The sequence below is a fragment of the Plectropomus leopardus genome, chromosome 20 (genome assembly GCF_008729295.1).
Source record: "Plectropomus leopardus isolate mb chromosome 20, YSFRI_Pleo_2.0, whole genome shotgun sequence".
Taxonomy (NCBI): Eukaryota; Metazoa; Chordata; class Actinopteri; order Perciformes; family Serranidae; genus Plectropomus; species Plectropomus leopardus.
The window spans coordinates 26,065,769-26,087,883 of record NC_056482.1 but is presented as its reverse complement, the minus strand read 5'-3'; the positions used below and the strand labels follow the sequence as shown (position 1 = coordinate 26,087,883).

The 22,115-nt window shown below is 40.3% G+C and overlaps 1 protein-coding gene across 1 annotated transcript in view; it reads right to left on the bottom strand.

Moving 5' to 3' along the window:
- Nucleotides 1-11,492: 11,492 nt before the first annotated feature.
- LOC121959877 (unconventional myosin-XVIIIb-like) overlaps nucleotides 11,493-22,115 on the bottom strand; it is a 52,771-nt gene continuing 42,148 nt past the window's right edge. Inside the window, 8 exon segments of the mRNA XM_042509402.1 lie at nucleotides 11,493-11,660; nucleotides 12,578-12,968; nucleotides 12,971-13,487; nucleotides 13,489-13,548; nucleotides 14,248-14,427; nucleotides 17,151-17,192; nucleotides 18,328-18,461; nucleotides 21,872-22,057. Of these exon segments, the coding sequence (XP_042365336.1) occupies nucleotides 12,600-12,968; nucleotides 12,971-13,487; nucleotides 13,489-13,548; nucleotides 14,248-14,427; nucleotides 17,151-17,192; nucleotides 18,328-18,461; nucleotides 21,872-22,057 (1,488 nt within the window). The 3' untranslated portion in view covers nucleotides 11,493-11,660; nucleotides 12,578-12,599.

Here is a 22,115-nt window from a genome sequence, read left to right as displayed (position 1 = left end):
ATTCACACTGGGGATTGTTTTTTAGTATTCATAAGGTGTCAGAGTGCATAAAACAGTATCAAACAGAGCTTGTTGATCAAATAAAGCGTGGAGGATCCCCCACAGCCCCCAACAGAGGTCCTAAAGACCCTGATGTCCTAAAATCCACGAAACATCCCAAAATCCTAGAAATGTCCAAAAATTTAAGAAATGTCCAAAACTCCAAGAAACGTCCTAAAGTCCTAGAAACATCCTAAATGCCCTGATGTCTGAAAAACGTCCTAAAACCCAAGATACGTCCTAAAACCAGAGAAATGACCTAAAATCCTAGAAACATCACAGAAGTCCTTAAATCCTAGAAATGTCATAAACTTAAGAAAAATCTAAAACTCCAAGAAACGTCCTAAAATCTTAAAAAGGTCCCAAAATCTGAGAAACATCCTAAAATCCCAGAAACATGGGCGGCTGTGACGGCCCCTGACCTCCTGTTATTCTGCAAATGTGGCCCTCAAGCAAAGGAAGAGGTAAAAATACTCCGGTAAAGTAAGTAGAATCAGGAAATGCAGATAAAGTATTCGAAGTAAAACAGGCGGCTCTTATTCACGGTTTAAAGTTACGCACCAGAACTCGTTTGTAACGCACACAATCATGAATGCTGCAAATATGTGACCAATAACACGACTTATAGACTATTATTATTGTTATTAACAGACTTATTGTAGGAGCTGAGCTGGAAATTCAGATTACACTAAAATACACAATCTTGCCAAAATGTATGCCATATGCACGAACACAGACAAAATTATCTGAAAATGAAGAATGAAAAGTGCATAAAAACGCACCAAGCAGTCCCTGAGGGTATATAATTACATTAATGAGACTATATCTTTATAAATGTGAACTTCTGTGATAGATGAAGAAGGATCAGATGTTTACTCGTAGAATTTTTAACTCGTAGATTTGAATCGTCTCTTAAAACTATGGAAAAAAACAAACAATATAACACTGAGTATTTGTGTGACAGGCTTCAAATCCACCAAACTCCCGCTCCCTCTCCCAGCGTGTCTATAATGCATGACGAAATGTCATCAATGATTCAGTGATATCACTTTATAAGAAAGCTCTCAGACAGAGACGGAGACAGACTGACGGACAGACGGGGGAGCAGAGGACGTCCGTCTGTCTGTCTGTCGAGGATTTCAGGGTTAGCCCCGAGTCGGGAGGAAGTAACACTCACCTCATTAGCCGCCGCGCTTCAACCGCAGTCTCCTCGCTCTCTGCTCGATTCTTCAGTTGTAACTCAGAGCTGCTGACATCCAGACGAGCTGACGGCGAGAAAAACAAGAGCGTGAACATGAAACACAGATTAAAAACACAAAAACAACGCTCAGGACACGACGTCTGCAAAAAACATTTGCTGTTTTTACTTGCAGAGTCAGTTCAGAGTATGAAGACAGTAACATCAGCTACTTACCGTCCAGTTTCCTGCAAGCTGCATCCATATTTGACGACTCGCCACCTGAAGAGTTAAAGGGACATTTTAGCCAAAAACACACATTTTTCCTGTTACCTGTGGTGCTGTTTATTAGTCTAGATAGTTTTTGTTTGAGGTGTTTAGTGTTGGAGATATCGGCCGTAGAGATGTTCACCTTCTCTCTAATATAATGGAACTAAATGGCCCTCGGCTTACAGAGCTCAGAGCGCCGAAAAATACATCTGAGAGACTCAACAGCAGAAATCCTGACTCACAACTACACCTGCAAACAGGAAGTGTGCATCATGGCCGAGAGGCTCCCGACAGTTCAAGATGTAAACATGAACGGCGTCCTGCTCAGTAAACACATAATAAGCAACTTAGCAAAAAATCCTGCAATCTGGGGAAAAAAGTAAAAGATGACATGGAAATAATAAAAATGAGATCATGAGAATAAAAGTATATATTTTCCAGTAATTCTTTTGTAACGTCTTCAATTCTTGCTAATTGCTCACCGTCCTGAGAAAACTGATTTCTTTCAAAACACAGAAAAAACAAACAAAATGCTTCAAAAAATATCCCTCAAACTGAAGGAAAAAATGAGACATGGAAATAATAAACATGAGAAAAATTCTTCAGTTCTCTTAAGTACATATTCAAAATTATGTTACAGAAAGAGAGGAAAGAAAAAAATATTTTTAACACTTTTTGGAGAATATTTTCTTGTTTTTTACACTATTTTTCTTGTAATTTTTTTCTAATTTTTGGGCCATTTATTATTCTGTTGCTCGCTGACCTCCAGTGTTTTTCAAATAAGAAATCAGGTCGATTTGTTTATGTTGCAAAGGTTTAATTTGACGGTTGTTACTTCCTGCTCAGCGTATCATCAGGATCATCGTCTACAAGAATAAATTTCTTAATACATATGAATTTTTTTGGCATTTTCTTCAAATTATTTTTTTGTTTTTTTTGTTTGTATGTTTGTTTGTTTTTTTTTTTACTATTTTTTCAGTATTTTTTTGTAAGGTCTTAATGTGACGATTAATTAATTCAGTTCTTTGCCATCCTGAGAAAATTGGCTTATTTCTTTCAAAACACACGAAAAACAAAATGAGCAATTTGGCAAAAATTATTCTGCAAATTACAAAATAAATAAAATAAAATAAAATAATGTTACAGAAAGAAAGGAAAGAAAAATATTTTCTTTACATTTTTCTTTTTTTCTCCCCCATTTTCCAGTATTTTTCTTGTAACATCTTGCTCGCCACCCTCACGAAATCAGTCCAATTTGTTTAGGGTCCAAAGGGTTAATTTGAGCGTATCAGCGAATCATCAGTGAGGTGTTTTCTCTGCTAACGTGCTGCCGTGTTTATCATCCTGGGACTCTGAACAGGATCACGGTCCACATGAATGAACTCCCTGATCTGCAGCCCGTGTGAGCCGAGCCGGGCGGCGCTGTGCGTTAGCCGAGTGGCTGTCTGCCAGCGTGGCGGAGCGCCGTCTCCTCCATCTCTGATAACCAAAGAATAAAATGATTAGACAACGGCCTCTCAAGGAGAGGAGATATCATTATTTCTGTGAAAGATCAGCCCTCCTCCTCCTCCTCCTCCTCCTCCACTCCGGCTCACTCGCTGTGTCATCCATCCTCATCCCCGCTCGTCCTCCCTCCGTCTAATCCCCCCTTCTCTTCCATCTTACCCCCAATCTCATCTCTTTTATCTCTCTACTTTCCTCCCCATGGCTTCTGGTTCTCACGCTGCTGTTGTGTGTTTTCTTCACAGATACATGTGAGCGGGGATAAGCCTCCGCAGCGGCTCCGTTTCACACTGCTGCACGGCGGAGGAGCAGAGGTCACATTGAGCCGAGAAAACGCACAAAGAAAGTGTGCTTTTGGACAACATTTCTCGCCAAAACAGAGTGAACAAACAAGCTTAAAAAAGGGAATTATAGTCATCACAGCACAGACTGGCTGTGAATAAAAAAGGTGCATGAATGAAGATTTGCAGGTGGTGATCAACAAGAGAAAACTACCATCAGTTAAAAACACAAAAGATTCATTATGTATTCAAACAACGCTTTCTCCCAAAAATGATGTGTTTACTCTACTGATGTGCAGCCATTAAGCTTACAGGGACTGTTTGGTGCTTTTTACATGATTTTCATGCTTCATTTTTTGATCATTTTCATGCATATGTAATAAATGTAGTCCAGATTGTGTATCAGAGTGTAATCAGTGAATTTGCAGCTCAGCTCCTACAATAAGTCTAAAATACACTGTGGAAACTAAATAGTTACATTCAGACTGTTAAGGTCAAAAAATGCTCCATTGAAACCCATTCAAACTGACATTTTTACTATTTTCCATCTAATGATATCATTTTGACCATATGGAGAAAAAAAATGCTATTTCCACGAGGTGCACTGTCACAATCAGTGTTGCTGCTGATCATTGACTTATCCTAGGTTGTGATAATAAACAATAAATATCTAATAAAATAAAATAATTTTTCCATCTAAAAACATAGTGGCACCATAACAAAAACCTGGCATTTTGAGGGTTAACATTCTGAAATTAATTAATTAATTAATTATTATTTGATATTTATTATTAAGACTCATGTTGGTTAAAAAAAATAAACTCGATGAAAGCTTGACTTTGAAAAGCTCATTTTGTGTGCAGAGCAGAATGAATGTGAGTATCTGACACTGCACAAAAAATAATAATATACACTACTGCACTACTACTACTCTACTACTACACTACACAATAATAATGTACACTTCTGAGGCACAGGAAAGGATGAGCGGCCCAGTCGCCAGATGATAATGTTTGCAACGTACATTTCTGAAAACCACAGATCCGTTACGTTTGTATGGCCAAACTATTTTGAAAAAAAACTTTTGTCATTTGTTTGTTTAGATTTGAGGCCCGTTTGCAGACTGAATCAGAAAGCAAATGGATTCAGCTGCAATTTAACCCTTTGAAACCTGGGGGAATAGGCTTTTTTCTTCCCCAAAAACCTGAGAAGGCAATGAGCAATAAATTAAATAATAACAATATTAAAAAAGAAATATTAACAAAAAAACAAAATGATCCAAAAAAAACGGCTTAAAATTCTGTAAAAATTCTGAATAATTTTAAATAAAATATAATATATATATTTTCATTTTTTATATATTTTTAAATCTGTTTAAATTCTTCTAATCTGACACATGAAGAGTTCAGAGGAGAAAGTGAAGCTTACAGGCAGGGAGGAGCAGACTCAGGTCAGACGTCCAAACAGGTAAACACATCCAGAGGGCTGCGGGGCAGGTGAGGAACAGGTGACACGTACCGAGGCGAGCACAGGAACACGTCAGGATCAGACGGCCGGAAGATGAAGACAGAAACATGTCAGAGGGCTGTTTCCTGCTGCAGGGCTGACGAGGAAACACAGGAACAGGTGAGGAGGTGGGCGGGGCAGGTCAGGTGACTGGGAGGGGTCACTGCAGGTCAGATGAGGGCGTGGCTGCAGTCAGTGATGAAGCTGGACAGGTAGAAAATGTCCATATTCAAGTTTGGAGATGCTTGAATGTGTCTGAAGGGAGAAACAGAGAGGCGGAGAGACACACAACTATAAGTGAAAATGTCCTTATTAATATAACAGGTGAGTGTCCTCAATCATTAGCATTTTTATTCCTTTATTCAATTAATCAATCAGACTTTACTTATGTAGCACTTCTCATACAAGCAAAACACAAAGTGCTTTATTCCATAAATAAACACAATTTTTAATTTTTTTTTTTTGCAATGATCCAAAATCTAATGGAAAAATCCCACAGGCTTTTTAAGGAGGGAACCAGAGTGAAGCTTCAGCGTCGGCCTACAGAAAAACCTCATCCCCTCCGGCACTCTATTGAGAGACGAAATAACAGATTGGTGGTTCTTCTGGTCTTTTCACGTGATTTGTTACATTAGGACAAACATTAGCTGGGTTTAGGAGTCGTTTATAGGGGACATGGACGCTACAAAGAGTCGAGTTTAACACCTCGAAACCTGTCTTTCAAAAATGAGAAGACGGTCATGAGCAACAAAAATACCCCCAAATCAGCAAGAAATAGGTAAAAAGTACAAGAAGATTTCCTAAAAAAATAGCAAAAAAAAGAAAAAAATAGAAAATGGAAGAAATTACATGAAAAACATGCTTCATATTTATGGTTTTCTGGACATTTTTACAAAATTTTCCAAACCTCTACATCTACTAATTTCTTGCAAATTGTGGGACATTTTTGCAAAGTTGCTAATCGCCTTTTCTCCCATATTTTCGAAAGAAATCAAACCAATTTGCTTGGCGCTCAAAATACTTGTGAAAAGCATCTGTACGCAGCACAAGAAAATCAATGACAATCCAGGTGTCAAATGGTTAACTCACCACAACCGCTGACAAGCAGGAAAACAACAGCAACAATGGACAAACCACATCGTGCACCGTCTCACTCCCTATTGTGCATACTCACTTATTTACACACCGCTCACTTAGAGGACAGTATCGTCCACACAATGACACGTCCACAAAGGCTGTGGGGACAGTGTTTTAGGTCACTGAGCAGCTCGGTTTACACACCGAGCTCTGCCTCCACCCGGCGCTGGTCTGGGACTTTGGAGGCACACATAAAATTAACCAACAAACCCCTATTATATTAGCTCCGGTACAAAAACACAATGCAACACACAAACTGCTTCCCACACACACACCATGCTGCTGCAGAGTGTGTGTGTGTGTGTGTGTGTGTGTGTGTGTGTGTGTGTGTATGTGTGTGTGTGTGTGTGTGTGTCCTGCTGTCAGTGTAAGACGCCCTGAGGCGGTGGAGATTTGCTAAAGTGGAGATCCTCTATAGCTCCTCCATTGTTAAGATTCCCTAACAAGCCACATTTGGCTCTGTCGGCCTGCAGCAGTCCGATAACACACAATGGGAGCACCACGGAAAAAAAAAACACATTTGTTTGCTTCTCACAAACAGGAGCCGGCTGATCTACGGAGCGCCGTATAGCAGCAGACGCATCACTTATTAATGGCCTGGTTTTAATTTTATTTGCCTTCCCTCATCCATTTCATCAACAGGACTCGAGGAGCATAAACAAGGATTTATCTCGAGTCGTTAACCGCCGACAGCATGTTCAATCGCAGGAGTCAATCTTCCGAGGCATCAGAAAGCGTGCGCAACACCGGCTCTGTGACGCCGGGGCTATTACTGTAAATCATACGGCAATTACAAGTGAGGACAATCAGGCTCAATATACATAATTTGAGCAGTGTGTGGATGCAGCGGCGAGGATGTGAGGCAGCAGAGATGTAATCACAGTGGAAGGTCTCCTACTGATGTGGCATACCTAATGCGCAGCTGTTCTCCAGCTCCTAATGAGAGCTGGCTGCTCCGCTCGCTCCTCATATCTACACAACCGCCATGGAGGGAATACAGATCACACACAGAAACACACACACACATATACACACACGCACACACTCACACACACACATATACACACTCACACACACATATACACACTCACACACACATATACACACACACTGGGCCTCATGCAGAAACATTCTCTATAACTTCTCTTAATTTCCTGGAGAAAGAAAATATAAGAGAAGTCGACTCCAGATGCAGCAAACGGTCCTAACCACCTAAATTTGCTCAATGATGATTCCCACCTGATCTTAACTCACCTGTCAGCACAGGTAACGCCCCCAAAACACCATATAAGGGCAGGTTTTGTGCCGTGTGCAAAGACTCTGACACAAGACTGCTGAAAGACACCAAAAAAGGCTGAAAAAACTAACATACTGTTAAATAAACTAAATGTGATTCAGGAAGATGCATTAAAGTATTAATAGTAAATGTACTCATGCAAAAAGGTTTAAATACAGTTTTTTAAATGATAAAGATAGTTAAAAGAAAAAGCAGCTCATACATGCAGTATGTATGAAATCTGGATGCTTTTTTTTTCTTTTTTTGCATGAAAAATGACTTTCACAGTAAAAAAAAAGCTGCCAATTAATTATTCATGTGCTTGTAACTGGAAAAGACGGTAAATATATTTCTGAGGAGCACATGAAGGCAGCATTAATCCGTGCAGTGGCTGTATGTGGGATATTTTATCTTCACTATCACATAGTGGGGTCATCTTTAAATACAGTTTATGATTTGAGCGTAGACACTAATAGAGTTATGTCCTCCTGACCTGCGCAGTAACGCAGTAACGCAGTAACGCAGTAACGCAGTTACTGTAATACATGCTAACATTAGAGGCTCACGTCAGAGCAGGAAAACAGTTAAATCCACTTGTAACACTCCTGGTTTATGAATTATTGATCTGTGTTATTATTTTTTGCTGTTGCAGATCTATAAAAGAGTTGAGTGCAGTCTTTGAAACCTTATTTTAGACCCAGATAATCTGCCTTTTAAACAGCTGTTACATTAAATATTCCCCCCTCTGGATTATCCTCATTTTAACTTTGCAGCTCTGAACTTGACTGGCTGTTTAAATGTGTCGTAACAAAACTCGTGGCCCACTTCAGCGTCTCGGTGTGATGAAGTGCGTCGTACCAAAGTGCTCACTGATTGGCTTGATGCTCGAGTCTTGACCTAATTATTTTAAGTGGCTGCGCTGAAATTGCAGATCCCTTGAAGATGTAATTTGAATGACTTTTACCAGACGACTGTGGTGCAGGATGTGGCAGCTATATTGATCTGAAACATGAGTTTTAGACGGCGACAGGAGGTTTGCAGCAGCGTTTTGTAAGTTAAGACACTGTGTGGGAGTTAGTCCGTAAGGTATTGTAAAATTATACCTTCTGGATTTCTAAATACTCCGGTATTACATCAAAATTTCATTCCGCCAACTCTATCTGTCACCGTGATTATAAGCTGCATATTTTGCTTTTCTTGAACAGAAAACTTGACAAAGGGAGTGAATTGGCACAACTGTGGATTAAAATTTCCCCCTCTCCCATGTGACTTTTTCTTGTGGTGATTAAACAATGATAAATATATGTGCAGTGTGAAACGATCCGGCAAAACTAATTTCTTATTTTCACAAGAAAAGAGCTGTACTTACAAATGACTGCCACCTTCGGAGATGAAGGAGGAACAAATCGGAAACAGCTGCTGCCTCAACAGTTGCTGAAGCATGTTGTGCTCGTTTGTCTTTTGTCTCTCTCCTTTCTTTCTCACCGATTTCTCCGACTAGAAACTTGGAGTTGCACCTTGTATGATTTCAGGTGATTGAAATCCTAAAAAGTCCCGCAGGGGGTCACGGAGCCTGTTTCTTTGTGCTCAAATAAAGACGACATTAATGAAACAATCACAGATACATGGAGCTTAAAGCTGCTGCATAAACATTTCACAGAGTTCAGGACTGAGTGTGTGAATCTCCGTCACATCTTTAGATAATGTAAATCCATAATATCATAAGCCTATAATCCCAGAGCCCTATCATCAGAGATATTCTCATAAACCAATAATCCTGGTTGCTATGACTCTTATCATAAATGTCACCTTAAGATCTCATTAGGCAGAGGAGGTGTTGAGAGAGTGGCATTTATAAAACACTCCTGTGGGTCGCAGAGCAGATTTAACTGATTTCCTGCAGTACTGGTACAGTCAGCAGTACTCACCAGAGCACTGATACTCAATTTACAGCCCGCGGGCCAAATCTGGTCCCCCATAGGGTGCCACGTGGCCCCCCCAAACATTTTCTAATTCACAATAAAAATAAAGTGATTCGTGTTGGGAGTTGTTTTTGTCCTTTTAGTCTCCATAAGGTGCCAGAGTGCATAAAAGCACCAATATAGATCTTGTCCATCCAAAAAAAGAGCCGGTGGAGGATCCCCCACACCCCCCCGATGAGGTCCTAGCTAAGACCCAAATGTCCTAGAAATCCTAGAAACATCCTAAAATCTTACAAATGTCCTGAAGAGCTAGAAACATCCTCAAATCCTACACGTCCTAAAATCCTGAGAAACTTCCTCAAATCCTAGAAATGCCCTAAAATCCAACAAACGTCAAATCCTAGATATGACTACGATCATAGAAATGTCCTAAAATCTTAAAAACATCCTAAAATCCAACAAATATCCGAAAAACCCTACATGCATGAGTGTGACTTGTCATTTTGCAAAAGTTGCCCCCAAGCAAAGAAAGCTGAGTATCTCTGGACTCTGATTAAATTGAAGCTATTTAAAGTGAAAGAATTAAAAATTTTAACTAAAATGTAACACACACATTTCATGTGGAGTTTGGAGGACTTTGCTTTGACCTTGAGCCTCAGTTCAAGTAAAAAATGTTGTTTTTGTTTTCATGGAAACGTTCCCAAACACTCCTTTGTAATCCTTTTTTTAAAAGAGGAAACTCTTCATTGATATTTGATAGAAAAACTGGAACCAGTGCAAACTTTGGAGTATTTAGTGTTTTTTCGGCTGTACTGCAGAGGCCAGTTTTCCTTCAGACGCCCGTCTGCTGCGCTCAGACTGGTTCTGGACGCTGCAGATGGTTTTCACTTGCAGTAAATGTTACCTCTCGCTGAACTCTGGCTCGGCTCATGCGGAGCAACAGATGGGGGATAAAGAAACACATCCGATGACGCGCTGACAGCTCGGCCTTAACCTTCAGACACAAAAAAATAACTTTAACTTTATGAAGATGAAATCATATCAAGCCGCTGACCCTGCACACCAGGTCAGGGGTTTCATGCATGCAGAGTTTCACAACATTTTAATTGTTGACTGTTTGTGAGTTTTTCGCCGTAGGTGAGCGACCTATTGACCTCTTCATATTCTGAATCCCCAAAATGGCTGCAAAAAGACGGAGCAGAAACTGAGCAACACTTTCTGAGTTTCTCCTCATCGGAGGTATTTTACCTTTCGCTCCGTCAGCTGCAGTCTGTCCGGCTTCGCTCGCAGCTCCCAGGTGTGAGTCGCTGTGTGAATACACTGAAAACAGAGTGTTACTGAAAAATAACAGTGTTCAATTCACTGTCCGGGAGAAAAATGTGGAAATATAAAAGTCCTAAAATACTGAAAGTGCTCTAAGACTTTTACTGTGAAATTCAGAGACTTGTTTGTGCACTTAAATATCGCTCTGCGCACAAAACACTTTTCAAACTCAAGGTTTAAAAACTATAATACATTATTTTCTACTTTCATTGAGGTCATTTTTAAACCTCTGTCAGTCCTTATAAATTTTAAATATTCAAAATTTTTAACAATTTTAACACTTTAAACAAACGTTTTCGTCATGATGCCACTGTTTTAAGATTTAAAAAAATAAACAGACTGTGACAGGTCACCTAGTGGAAATAGCATGTATTTCCTCCATATGCCAAATATGGTCAAAAAGACCTCATCAGGTGGAAAATAGTCAAAATGACAAATTCAGAGTCAAAAGCCCAGAATGACACCCAGAAATAATACAAGTCCTGTTTTTCTGCTCTGATGGCTGTGGGATCAAAAAATGTCAGTTTGAATGGGTTTCAATGGAGCATTTTTGGACCTGAACAGTCTGAATGTAACTATTTAGTTTCCACAGTGTATTTTAGACTTATTGTAGGAGCTGAGCTGCAAATTCACTGATTACACTCAAATACACAATCTGGACTACATTTAGGACACATGCATCAACACACACACAATTATCACAACATGAAGGGGAAAAACACTAAAAAATGCACAAACAGTCACGAAGAGTTACTTTTCACCACTGCATATTTTTTGGTTATGATCAAATGTGATAGCCGCTTGTTTGGATGTAAAATCAGTTGAAGAAAACAGAAACAAAGAGATGATTGAAAAGAGAAACATTGAATACTTACTGAGAGTTTACAGATTTATGGTTCAGAACAAGAAATCATGCACATGCATCCTCACCTGAAACGAAAAGATGAAAATTTAAACCAGTTTCACACAAGAGAATCACATCATAAAAAATCTGGTATTTGATGAAGCGAAATGAAATAAATGTCAAATATTAGAGAATAAATTCACAAAGCAAACAGTTTATTTCAAGTTTTTTATTCATATATAAACAGCGCTTTTCTGAAAATACAGTTAAGTGCAGATGTATTTTCAGGTGGTTTTAACAAAGTCAAAAAAAAAAATCATCCTTGTTGACTTCTGAAGTGTTTCTCAGCCTCGACTGCAGCTCACAGCTGGACGTGGACGCGCTGATGGAAGAGACAAAGACGAGATGGTCAGAGCAGAGAGCATGCTGGGAAACAGAGACGTGTGTGCAGCCACACTTACTGTTCAGGTCTGAGCCTGTTTTAATAAAACACCTCAGAATCACAGCGCTCAGAGTTACACCGGGACTAAAAATAACATCAGAGTCCGACTTTATCTTCAGTCAGCAGATGAGATCTCATCAGGGAGAAACTGACGTCACGTGTTTACGGCCTTCATAACCGTAAAATACGTTTCCATCGTTTCAGTGTTCAGTCTCATTTAACAGCTGCTAATCAGAACTAAACTCCACCTGCGGCTGACGACGAGAACGTCTTCACTTCTGCAGGTCATAAACTAAAGAATCAGGCTTTAAAATGTTTATGTAGTTTTGCGCACAGTAAAAAAAAAATCATATACACATAGCCACATCTCATCGATATGCTCCCATATGTTTTACAGATTTTTCTGTGTACTGATACTCCAGAAGGAAGGTTAGCTTTTGTCTAAACGTCCTCTTTCCAACCACAGCTGGCTAAGAATGACCTGTGGTGTCTAAGTCGTATAATTAAAAAAAGATAGATACATAAATATATTAATAATAATAAATTATAAAATAAATAAAACAATTAAAATACAAAAATAAGTCTGATGAAAAGATGAATGATTGCGAAAAAATAAACTGAAATAAACTCTAAATTAACAAAAAGAAAAATCACCAAAATTTCAATTTGTGAAATTCCATGACTTTCACCGAAGCCTACTCACCTGAGAGCTCGCCTCATCCGAATAATTTCATGTTGTGAAACAAGTTAATTTTATTTAAATTTTTTAATTTTAAATTTGTTTTCTATAAAAATCACCAAAAATAATAAATAAAATAAAAACTGTTTCTAAAGTTTGGATCGTGGCGTTTACTCACCTGAGAGCTTACCTCATCGGCTTCAGTCGACCTCTTTCTTCAGGTATTTCTTCATGACTGACGCCACGTCTCCGCCCTCGCTGCCCTCCGCCTCCAGTCTCTCTCCCTGCGGCCGCTCAAACCTGCGTCTCACGCCGCCTGCCTGCGAGCTCCCTCCTGACCCCCCCGAGCTGGACGACTCCGTTTCGGAGCCTTTCCTGCTGCGGGTGGACGGCGGCAGCTCCCCGAAGTGGACGCTCAGCGCCCTCCTGCCTCCTCGCACCGAGCCCGCCAGGCTGCTGGTGGACTGAGCTCTGCGGATGGCGGGCAGGATGTCGGACACCGCGTCGTCGCGATCCTCCGCCAGGTGGCGGTTTTGGAAGACCATCGGTTCTGAACCCAGAGCGCCTTCACACCTCCGTCCTCTGTGGTGAGACTTCCCAGCATGCACCGCCTCAGCGGCTGAGGGGAGCGCTGCATGGGGGTCGTTCTGGAGCGGAGGGGTTCGTCTGCGTCCTCTTCCGGGATGGACAGGGACGGAGGGTGATGGCGAGAGGCGAGGGAGGACGTCAAGGAGGAGAGGTGTGGCAGCGAGGGAAGTGCAGAGAGGGAGTCGCTCGAGCTGAAGCGAGAGATTTTGGTGCCAGATGTGGAGACGGCAGCAGACGTCGAGGCTTCACTGATGGAGCGAGCGCTGGCGGCGCGCGGCAGGAGCGGCGAGGACGGTTTTAGGATGCTGGGGCCCGGCCGGGGCTCCGGGAGGTCACCTGGGTCGAGAGAGAGGGCCGAGGCTCGTCGCCTGAGAGTGGAGGCGGCGGTTGCTTGATAAACGGGCAGAGAGACGGTGCTGCCGGCGCCGTCTGCTGCATCGCCGCCCGCTCTGCGTTTACGGAGTCCGTCCAGCAGCTCGGAGAGAGCGGAGGAGGAGGGCCCGACTGGGACCTCTGGAGCCTCCAGCCTCTGAGGCCTCGTCATCAGGATCCACACAAGAACTTCAGAGAGAGAAAAAGTGACTAACTAACAAATCTACTGCTGCAAATATTTATTTTCATGATCGATTTATCCGCTGATTGTTATTGCTGAGCAGGTTTTTTATATAAGGAATTAGTCGCGGTGTTTGGTATTAAAGTAATTAAAGGAAAAGGACAAAAAAAGAAAATAAAGAACTGCAACAGTCCAGAAACATAAAACAGAAATTTACAATAAATGAAGCATAAAATATGTTTTTAACCTTTTTGAAATCTCATCAGGTTTATTTGTGCTGCGTTCAGACGCCGCTCTCATGCATTTAACCTTTAAAACCTGAGCAAAATGGTTTGATCTCTTTTGAAACATAAAATGGCAATGAGCAACTTTGCAGAAGATGTTGTGCAAATTGCAAGAAATCAGGAAAAGACCGGAAAATTAGTTTGAAAAAAAGGAGAGATACAAGAAACAATCTTCGCAGTTTGTACCTTTTTCCCCCCGCCAAATATTTTTTAAATATTTCATCCCATTTCCATAAGTTTTAGTCCGGTCTTTAACATATTAGCCGGACTAACACAATCGTTAAATGTACTGACTGATTATGGATGAATGACTGTCATTTAATTCACATTCATATTTGAGAGAGAAAAACTGCAAAATCTACAGAAAAATGACTAAACAAAACCTTGTCACCTTGTTCATCTATGAATGAACGGCGGACTCACCGGAAGCTGTAGGTGCTCATGGTGTCCGCCACAGACTGGCGCCCTCCCTGGCTGCTGATGGTACTGCTGCCGTAGGGCGAGCCGCCGCCACGGGAGCCTCCTCTGGGCACTCCCAGCCAATGACGAATCCCCTCTCCTACATCCTCTGTCCCGATGGAGCCGACGCTGGACACCGAGTCACTGCAGAGCAGAATCACACTTTATATCACGACCACAACGGACACTTCTCACCCTTTAGCTGGTAAATCTGCACAGTTAGCTGCATACCGAGCATGCACGCACGCTACAGACCGCCGCCATGATGATTCCACTGCAAGTCAGAGGATGATCACAGCGAGGGATGCATCCAAATTTTAAAAGTTAAAATCATCCGTCAGAGGTCAAAGTTTGACTCACAGCTGAAGCATCAAATTTATCTTTATTTTCATCTCCGTGCATCAATTTTCCAACCAAAAGATGCAAGTTAAAAGCTGCAAATTAGGGACTGACAAATTATCTGTCTGGCTAATATCGGGGCCGATATTTGGCATTTTGCCAATTATCTGTATCTGCGTTTTATTTAAATAATTGCTGAATTACTATAATTATCTATATATAATATGTTACAAAATTATTGTAATTTTCTAAGCATGTTTCAAGGTCACTTCCTCCTTTTTCAAAATAATTATTTAATTAATTTTTTCCATTTTTAAAAGAAAGCAACTAATTTTCATGTAATTTTCTGCTTGGGTTTCAAAGGGTTAAAGCAGACATTCTGTATTTTTTGTCAAAACTCAAAAACAATTTTTAGTCCATTCATTATATATTTAAAATTATGTTATAAAATTATATGTACTTTTTAAATTCTATTTATTTTTATTTTTTCCCCTGGTGATTTCTATGTTATCATTTTTTTAAGTTTATTTTTTTGGTTTATTCTATATAGTTTATGATTATAGTAATTATAGTTTTATAAGTACTTTTCAGGTGATTTTCTTGTAAGTACTTTTAAGTAATTTCTTGCAAATTTTTGGGAAATTTCTTCTTTCGTTGCTTGCTGCTCTCGTCATGTTTTTGGAAAAAAATCAATCTTATATGTGTAGGTTGCAAAGGGTTAAGCATCTGAATGAACAGCATTTCATCAACCAAATGGTAGAAAAAAAGATACTTTTGGAGGCAACAATGCGACAGAGACACTAACAATTTTTGAAAAAATGAATGCCATTATCATGAAAAGATGCTTTAATAGCAGGTTTCTAGATCAATGAATGCTACTTTTCAGCCTCCAGGTAGCCATTGATTTCCATTAAAGTCGGGACACGAGTACCAGAAACAAAATCCATCACCAAACAGCATCTTGTTATGTCGATTTTCAACCGGTCCTTATGGAAATGTCGGAAAAATGCAGATTGTGAAGCTGCATTAAAAACATACCGTGTGTTACACTTTAGATTGAAAGAGGACTCAACTGTCGAGTCATTAAAGACTAATCTGTGCAGCAGTGGCTCATGGACTGTTAGTCGCCATGCACGCAGCCGTTTTCACTTGAATCACCTTAAAGGATCATTCGAGATACACTGCCTGTTATATTTGTGGTTTTGGCTGTTGATCCGACAGTATTTCCTTCAGTAATAATAAAATTACACTCAACAAATTAATTAAAATTAACACAATAAAATCGAAACATGAACTGTCTTTAGTAATAGGTGGATTGATTCTTGTCACTGTATCAGAGCTTTAATATATTTTGCAACATATGGTATCAGCAGGGTTCATACATACTTTTACAGACATTTCCGTGACTTTGAGGCATTTTTAAAGATCATACTTTGTCTGAAATGAGTGATAATCCTATGTAGTAGATTTTTTTACTATTACTTTACTAAATAAAACATTCAAACAAGATTAGAATTGAATACCTGTTTTCTGGCCTTTTTAAAAAAAAAAAAATTTAATTTAAAAAAATTTAAGAAAAAATGGGGATTTTGTTTTCTGCATTTTTTCTGCATTTTAAAAATTGTTTCAATTTATTATTATTATAATTTTTAATTTAAACATTCTTTGGCATTTTTTAAGAAAAATAATTGCCTTTTCTTTTTTCTCTCTTTTTTGGCAATTTTCTAAGACAATATTTTGGTGTCAAAAATGACACAATTTATCATACCCAAAAATTGTAAAAACAGAAATTATTGTATTTGAGCACATCACGTATTATGATACAGGTTTGTTAAACAAAATTCCATGAATTTTCCAAAACTTTTCCAAAGGTTAAATCTAGTTTTCATAAATTTTGCAGGCCTGGAAATTTATATTTCCATTACTTTTCCTGATTTTTTTTTATGACCCTACAAACCCTGTTACTATGAAATTTGTAAGAAATCCCCAAATGCATATTGAGATGTGGAACTAGACTACTGAATATTGACTATTGTCATGCGGGCGTTGACGTTTCCCTGTCTCAGCCTTAAAGCAGTTTGTGTCCATATCAAAAACTCACCACAGAACACGTTTACAACGCTGCAGGTGGAGAAGAAGTAATTAAGTTCATCTGCCAGAGGGAGATGTCTGGTTTAGATAATCAGGTTTGTTTTCATTATCGTCTGACTCGTTTTTTTATCACTGTGTCATAAAATCTCATCAGTTCCTTCGTTGAGGTTAGTTTTTTTTTGTCAGAACTGATGGACATTTGTATGTTTCTTCTGTTGTATTTTATTCTGAATCACTTTTTCTTTAACGTGTGAAAGAATAAAATGATGAAACTAAATGATCAAAATGAAGCCAAAACCAGTCGTAACAGAGAAGAATGATCCTTTAAGAGGTCAAGTTCTCTTTCATATTTTAAACTATTACAGCGAGACGTTTTATAACACTTCAATGCCTGATGCTCAGCTCAGGTCACACACACACACTCAAGAGGTTCTTACAGGTCTTTCTTTCGAGTCAACGACTCCACAGCAGTTTGAACACTGGAGTGAAGGCAGAGTGAAAGGTTGAGTTTAAACACACAGACATGATCATTTAAAGGGATAGTTTGGATGTTTTTTGGAAGTGAGGAGGTAGATCTCCACAGTCAGTGTACAGAAGGCCGTCGGCACTGGGTTTGGGCCGGTGTGAACATCTTCAAACCGGTTTGTTATTAAGCCAAACACCAGACCGGACCAGTTTACTGAATTTTACCGGCTTTGCCACGTGATTTAGCAGTCAATCGTCAGAGGAACATAATGTCACCGTGTCCCAACCAGAAAACAAGTGTCTAACTATCACGTAGTAAAATGTTTTAGAGGAGCTCTCTCTGTCCACACTGGTCATTAAAAATGCATCTGTTACTTCATGTAAACAAACCATGTACCATCAGCTGTGCGATACATCAGACCGGAGACATAAACACTTAAAAGATGTGTAGTGTGTAAAAAATGCCTCTCGACCAATCAAACTGCTTGGTGGGAACTAATTAGGGCTGGGCGGTATGACCTTGAAATAACATCACGATATTTTTGGGCCATATCACGGTGCACGGTACATATCACAATATTTTAAATCTCCTCAAAAGTTTCATAAATGCTGGACTGGGCAACAAAATCAAATGTCACGATATGACGAAATACATTGATATTGATACTGTGACAATATTTTAGGAATGACTATTTGTACTTGAAAAATATTAACACAATGAGATTTTTGATTTTCATCCAATAATGTGGATTTTAATGACTTAAGTGGGTGAACGCAAGTGTTAGAACAAGTAGAACAGTCTGATAGGTTAAGAAAATTACATCACTTTACTGTACTGCAGCCTTTAAAATCAGGAAAAGACAGATATGTGATGATAGCCAAAATCTCAGACGGTACGTGGTCTGATATCACGGTGACGGTATGTATCGTGTATATTGCCCAGCCCTGGTGATTTTTTGAGATGGCTAAAATGTGTTTTGCTGCTGCTCCCATCCACAGTAGTACACTGCTTATCTTCTGTAGCAGTGCTCCTGACGGCCATCTACAGCAGGTTAACACACTGACCACTGATAAGTAAATACAGCCTCACCACAAACATCCAGACTGTCCCTTTAAGGCAGAGGAGGGGGCTCCCCTCGGTAAAGTTACCTTTCAGAGTCGCTCTCGTCGCTCGACTCCACCTCCTCGAGCGCGGCCTGCAGGTCCACGATGCGGCGGATGGACGTCTCCAGGTCGGCCTGCAGCGCCTGTCTGACGGCGCTGAGCTCCTCCACCTGCATCTCCTGTAAAACAAACACCAGGTTAACGAATGTTTGTCCAAACGTGCTCACCTTCGCCGGGGCCAGCTGCGTATTTTCACCCCTCCGCCGCCAACCTGGAAAGACCCCGAGGCCCAATCCGCCACAGCAATTACCTCCATCCTATCCTATATTACCTCATCAGTCAAACACCGAATGTCCAATGGCGTGTCCTCTCTGTCTCACGCAGTCCTGCGACCTCTGCAGCCTCTGGGGCCGAAACTCGTAGCGCATTATTTAGTAAGGAAAGTGGTTACATACACACGCTGACATCAGGAGAATAGAGTGATTTATTAATTCATCTCATCTGGATTTTTATTTTTTTGTTTGTTTGTTCAGTCTCTCTGGCATCCTGTCACACATGCCTGCACACACAAACACACACACACACACACACACACACACACACACACACACACACAAATACACAAAAGCTTCCAGGCTTTCAAAGTTATTGGCTTTGTTGGCTTTGAGGAGACGGGTGTGGGTGCAGCGGTTGTCATAGAGACACATAACCATGTATGAATGTGTGTGTGTGTGTGTATGTGAGTGTGAGTGTGTGTGTGTGTGTGTGTGTGCCCATAACCTTGAAGAGACAATGAGGATTAATCACAGTCAGAGAGAGAAAGCAGGATGAGGGAGAGATGACGTTAAGGAGGAGGAGGTGGAGGAGGAATGTGTGTGTATGAATATGTGTATTCATGCAGCCTGTGTGTGTGTGTATGTGTGTGTGTGTGGTAGGTTGTTAAAGGGCATTCGTGTGTGCGTGTCTGTGTGTGTGTGCATGTCTGTATGTGTGTTGCGTGCTTTGTGCTAATAACTGAATAATTATTGAGGCTCCTTCTCTTTTTCACCGAGGTCACGAAGAAATCTGCTGTGAGCGAGAGCACGATTGAGTCTAAAACTGGGAGAAAAAAGTGGAAATATTTCAGATCTTTTTTGTGTTTATTGTGCCTTTCTTGGACTGTAATGGACTTCTAAAACCTGCCAAGCTCTACTGACGCTCTCCAGTTCAAAGATTTGTTTAGCAGCCGGATTTCTTGAATTTCTGGAAAAATAAAAACAAATTAATAATGTGTTCAAAGATCCTATTTCTCGAGACTTAAACTTATTGTACGTAGTGCACAGCATGCACCACCAGAGCTCAGTCTGCGGTCTTTACTTGTCGAACAGCTGAGCTGAAAGACACAGTGACACCTAGTGGTGGGGGGAGAAGTTACAGGACTGTAAACAGCCTGTGGTCAGCAGGCAGAGAGAGCGTGGTGAATAACGGCACGTTTTTTTGCATCTAACTCAGTGAATTAAGGATTCATTTGGACCAAACCAGAGCTGCAGATGTAAACAAGACGGTTTGGGTGAATTTTATTTGGTTTCTGTTGAGTTTGAAGTGTGTTTTATGATGAGTTAACAAGATTGACAGAAAGTTGAATTCAAAAGGTGTTCAGTCGGATTTCTCTGATTGATAAAGAAAATAGGAGTGAGAATATGACGTTTCTATGTATTTATAAGTCTGAGGAGCTGAAAGTTAGTGGCACACCTGCCACTTATATCATCTTCTAATGTATACCCCAACATTTTTTTTAGCAAAGTGAAAGTCTGAAATTTTACCTACTGCTTAAGCCTAGTTGTCATGTATTTGTGGGGCAAATGTGTGCAGCAAAGATAACTGTTTTGTCTCTGAACTCTATGATTTATAATAGATCCCTTTACAGACCTTGTCATCAAAAACATGCACACGCATTTTGGCAACGGAAGTGCCGTTGTTGCTTACCAGCCATCCAGACTGATACAGACGAGGAATCTGTGAGGACGTTGTTTTCTGGATTGTTGATTATAATCTAAGCCTTACACGTCGTGGTCTTGTGTCCTTGTCTTTGGCTCGTTAGTATTTCTGATTTCAAGACACAAAACCCTGAGTCTTCGTCATGGTATTTGACGTTCTGTACATGACCACAGACAACAAGGTCGCAAGGATCTGGTGAGTCGTAGGCTCGTAATTTCTCTCTGGTGTACACGCTCAGTTTCTCCACCAAATACTGAATATTTGGCCACTTGCTAAGATCTTCAATGCACCACTCTTCGTTAATAGAGAGATAATTTTGTTAATTATTTATTAACAAATTATTATGTATATTTTATTAATCAAAACCAAAGTTTTAGCAGCAGCCTATTAGGATGTGCTGATCTGTCCCTGGTAGGGGCGCTAATTTTGGAAACGCTTTTCTGGGTCCTATTAGAGGGTAGGAACAAATGTGCTATACGGTGGTATGGTTCGGAGGACTTGTTGGAGTATACGATTTGACTACAAGAATTCACCCTGCATATCACAGCAATTTTTAAATATCACGTTGAATAAAAACAACAGTAGCGGATGAAAACCTCTTTGCTGCATCACAGGACACAAACAGCAGCCTTTTGTCCATGGACAGAGATAACCGCAGGGACAGTTTTCTGCCTCCTGCAGACAGATCACCAGCGCTCTACCTGAGCGCCACTGAGGCTGCTAAATATAAACCCCAACAGGCGTTACTCCCATCCAGGCTGCGAGACAACATTTTAAGGCCATGCTGCTACTTAAAAAACCCTGGCAAGAAGCACTTCCTCCAGGCTACGATTGTGAGCGCACCCCACTTCCAAAAACAGCTACTTCCCCTCCGCTGTTCCCAAAACAACAGCTGGTGTATTATCTGGAACATCAGAAAACATCACTTTCATTGCTGCACAAGTTTGATCAGAGCGGCGGTGACAGCAGGAGGCGGGCTCTCTGCACAAACACGCCGTCATAATTACATCTTTATGTGTGTTCTCAAAGCTTATTTTGATAAGCACATTTTAAGAGGAGGTTTTGCAGGATTTGGTGACAAATTTTTTATCTTTTGTAAATAGACAGAACTACATTTGAAATAATAATACGCTTATTTTTGCAACATAGGTCATTAATGTTGCGCATATATATAAAAAAATGAGCCATCTTTTCCTCAGCTTACATTTTATCATCTGAACATCAAATTTTTAATTCACAAAAGGTAATTTCACGACAACTTCGATCTTATTTTCCTACTTTTGAGCTTAATCTCTGTCTAAAATAATAATGTTGTATTCATATAGTTAAAAGTGAAGATCTGAGAATGTCTGTCAGCCTTCTGACAGTCCTTCAAACAAACCAGCAGAGGAAACAGACAGTTAAATTATTAGTCTGAGGTCAAACTTGAAAGAACACTATCTTCTTTTAATTTTAGAGTTGCTTCTGAAAAACTGCTTTTATTAAAAGGCTTTCTTATTAGGTCATTATAATTGGCTGATATGTTTGCACATTTGTTGTGTGTGTGTGTGTGTGTGTACATGTTTGGTGTACTGATTGTGAGACGGTGGTGGTGGACGTGTGAGTGTGTTACCAGCTCCATGCGTCTGCGGCTGCCGTCCTGCTCCCTCTGGATCAGCTCCTCCATCTCCAGCCTCACGTCCTGCAGCCGCTGCTGGTAGTAACGGGCGTTCTCTCTCTCCCGAGCTTCAGCCTGCGCGCTCTGCTCCAGCTCCTCTCCCAGACGCACCACGCTGTCCCTTAAACGCAGCACCAGCACCTGCACATCACACAGGAGGGACATTAAAGTAAAAGTCTACACTTTAATAATCATGGGT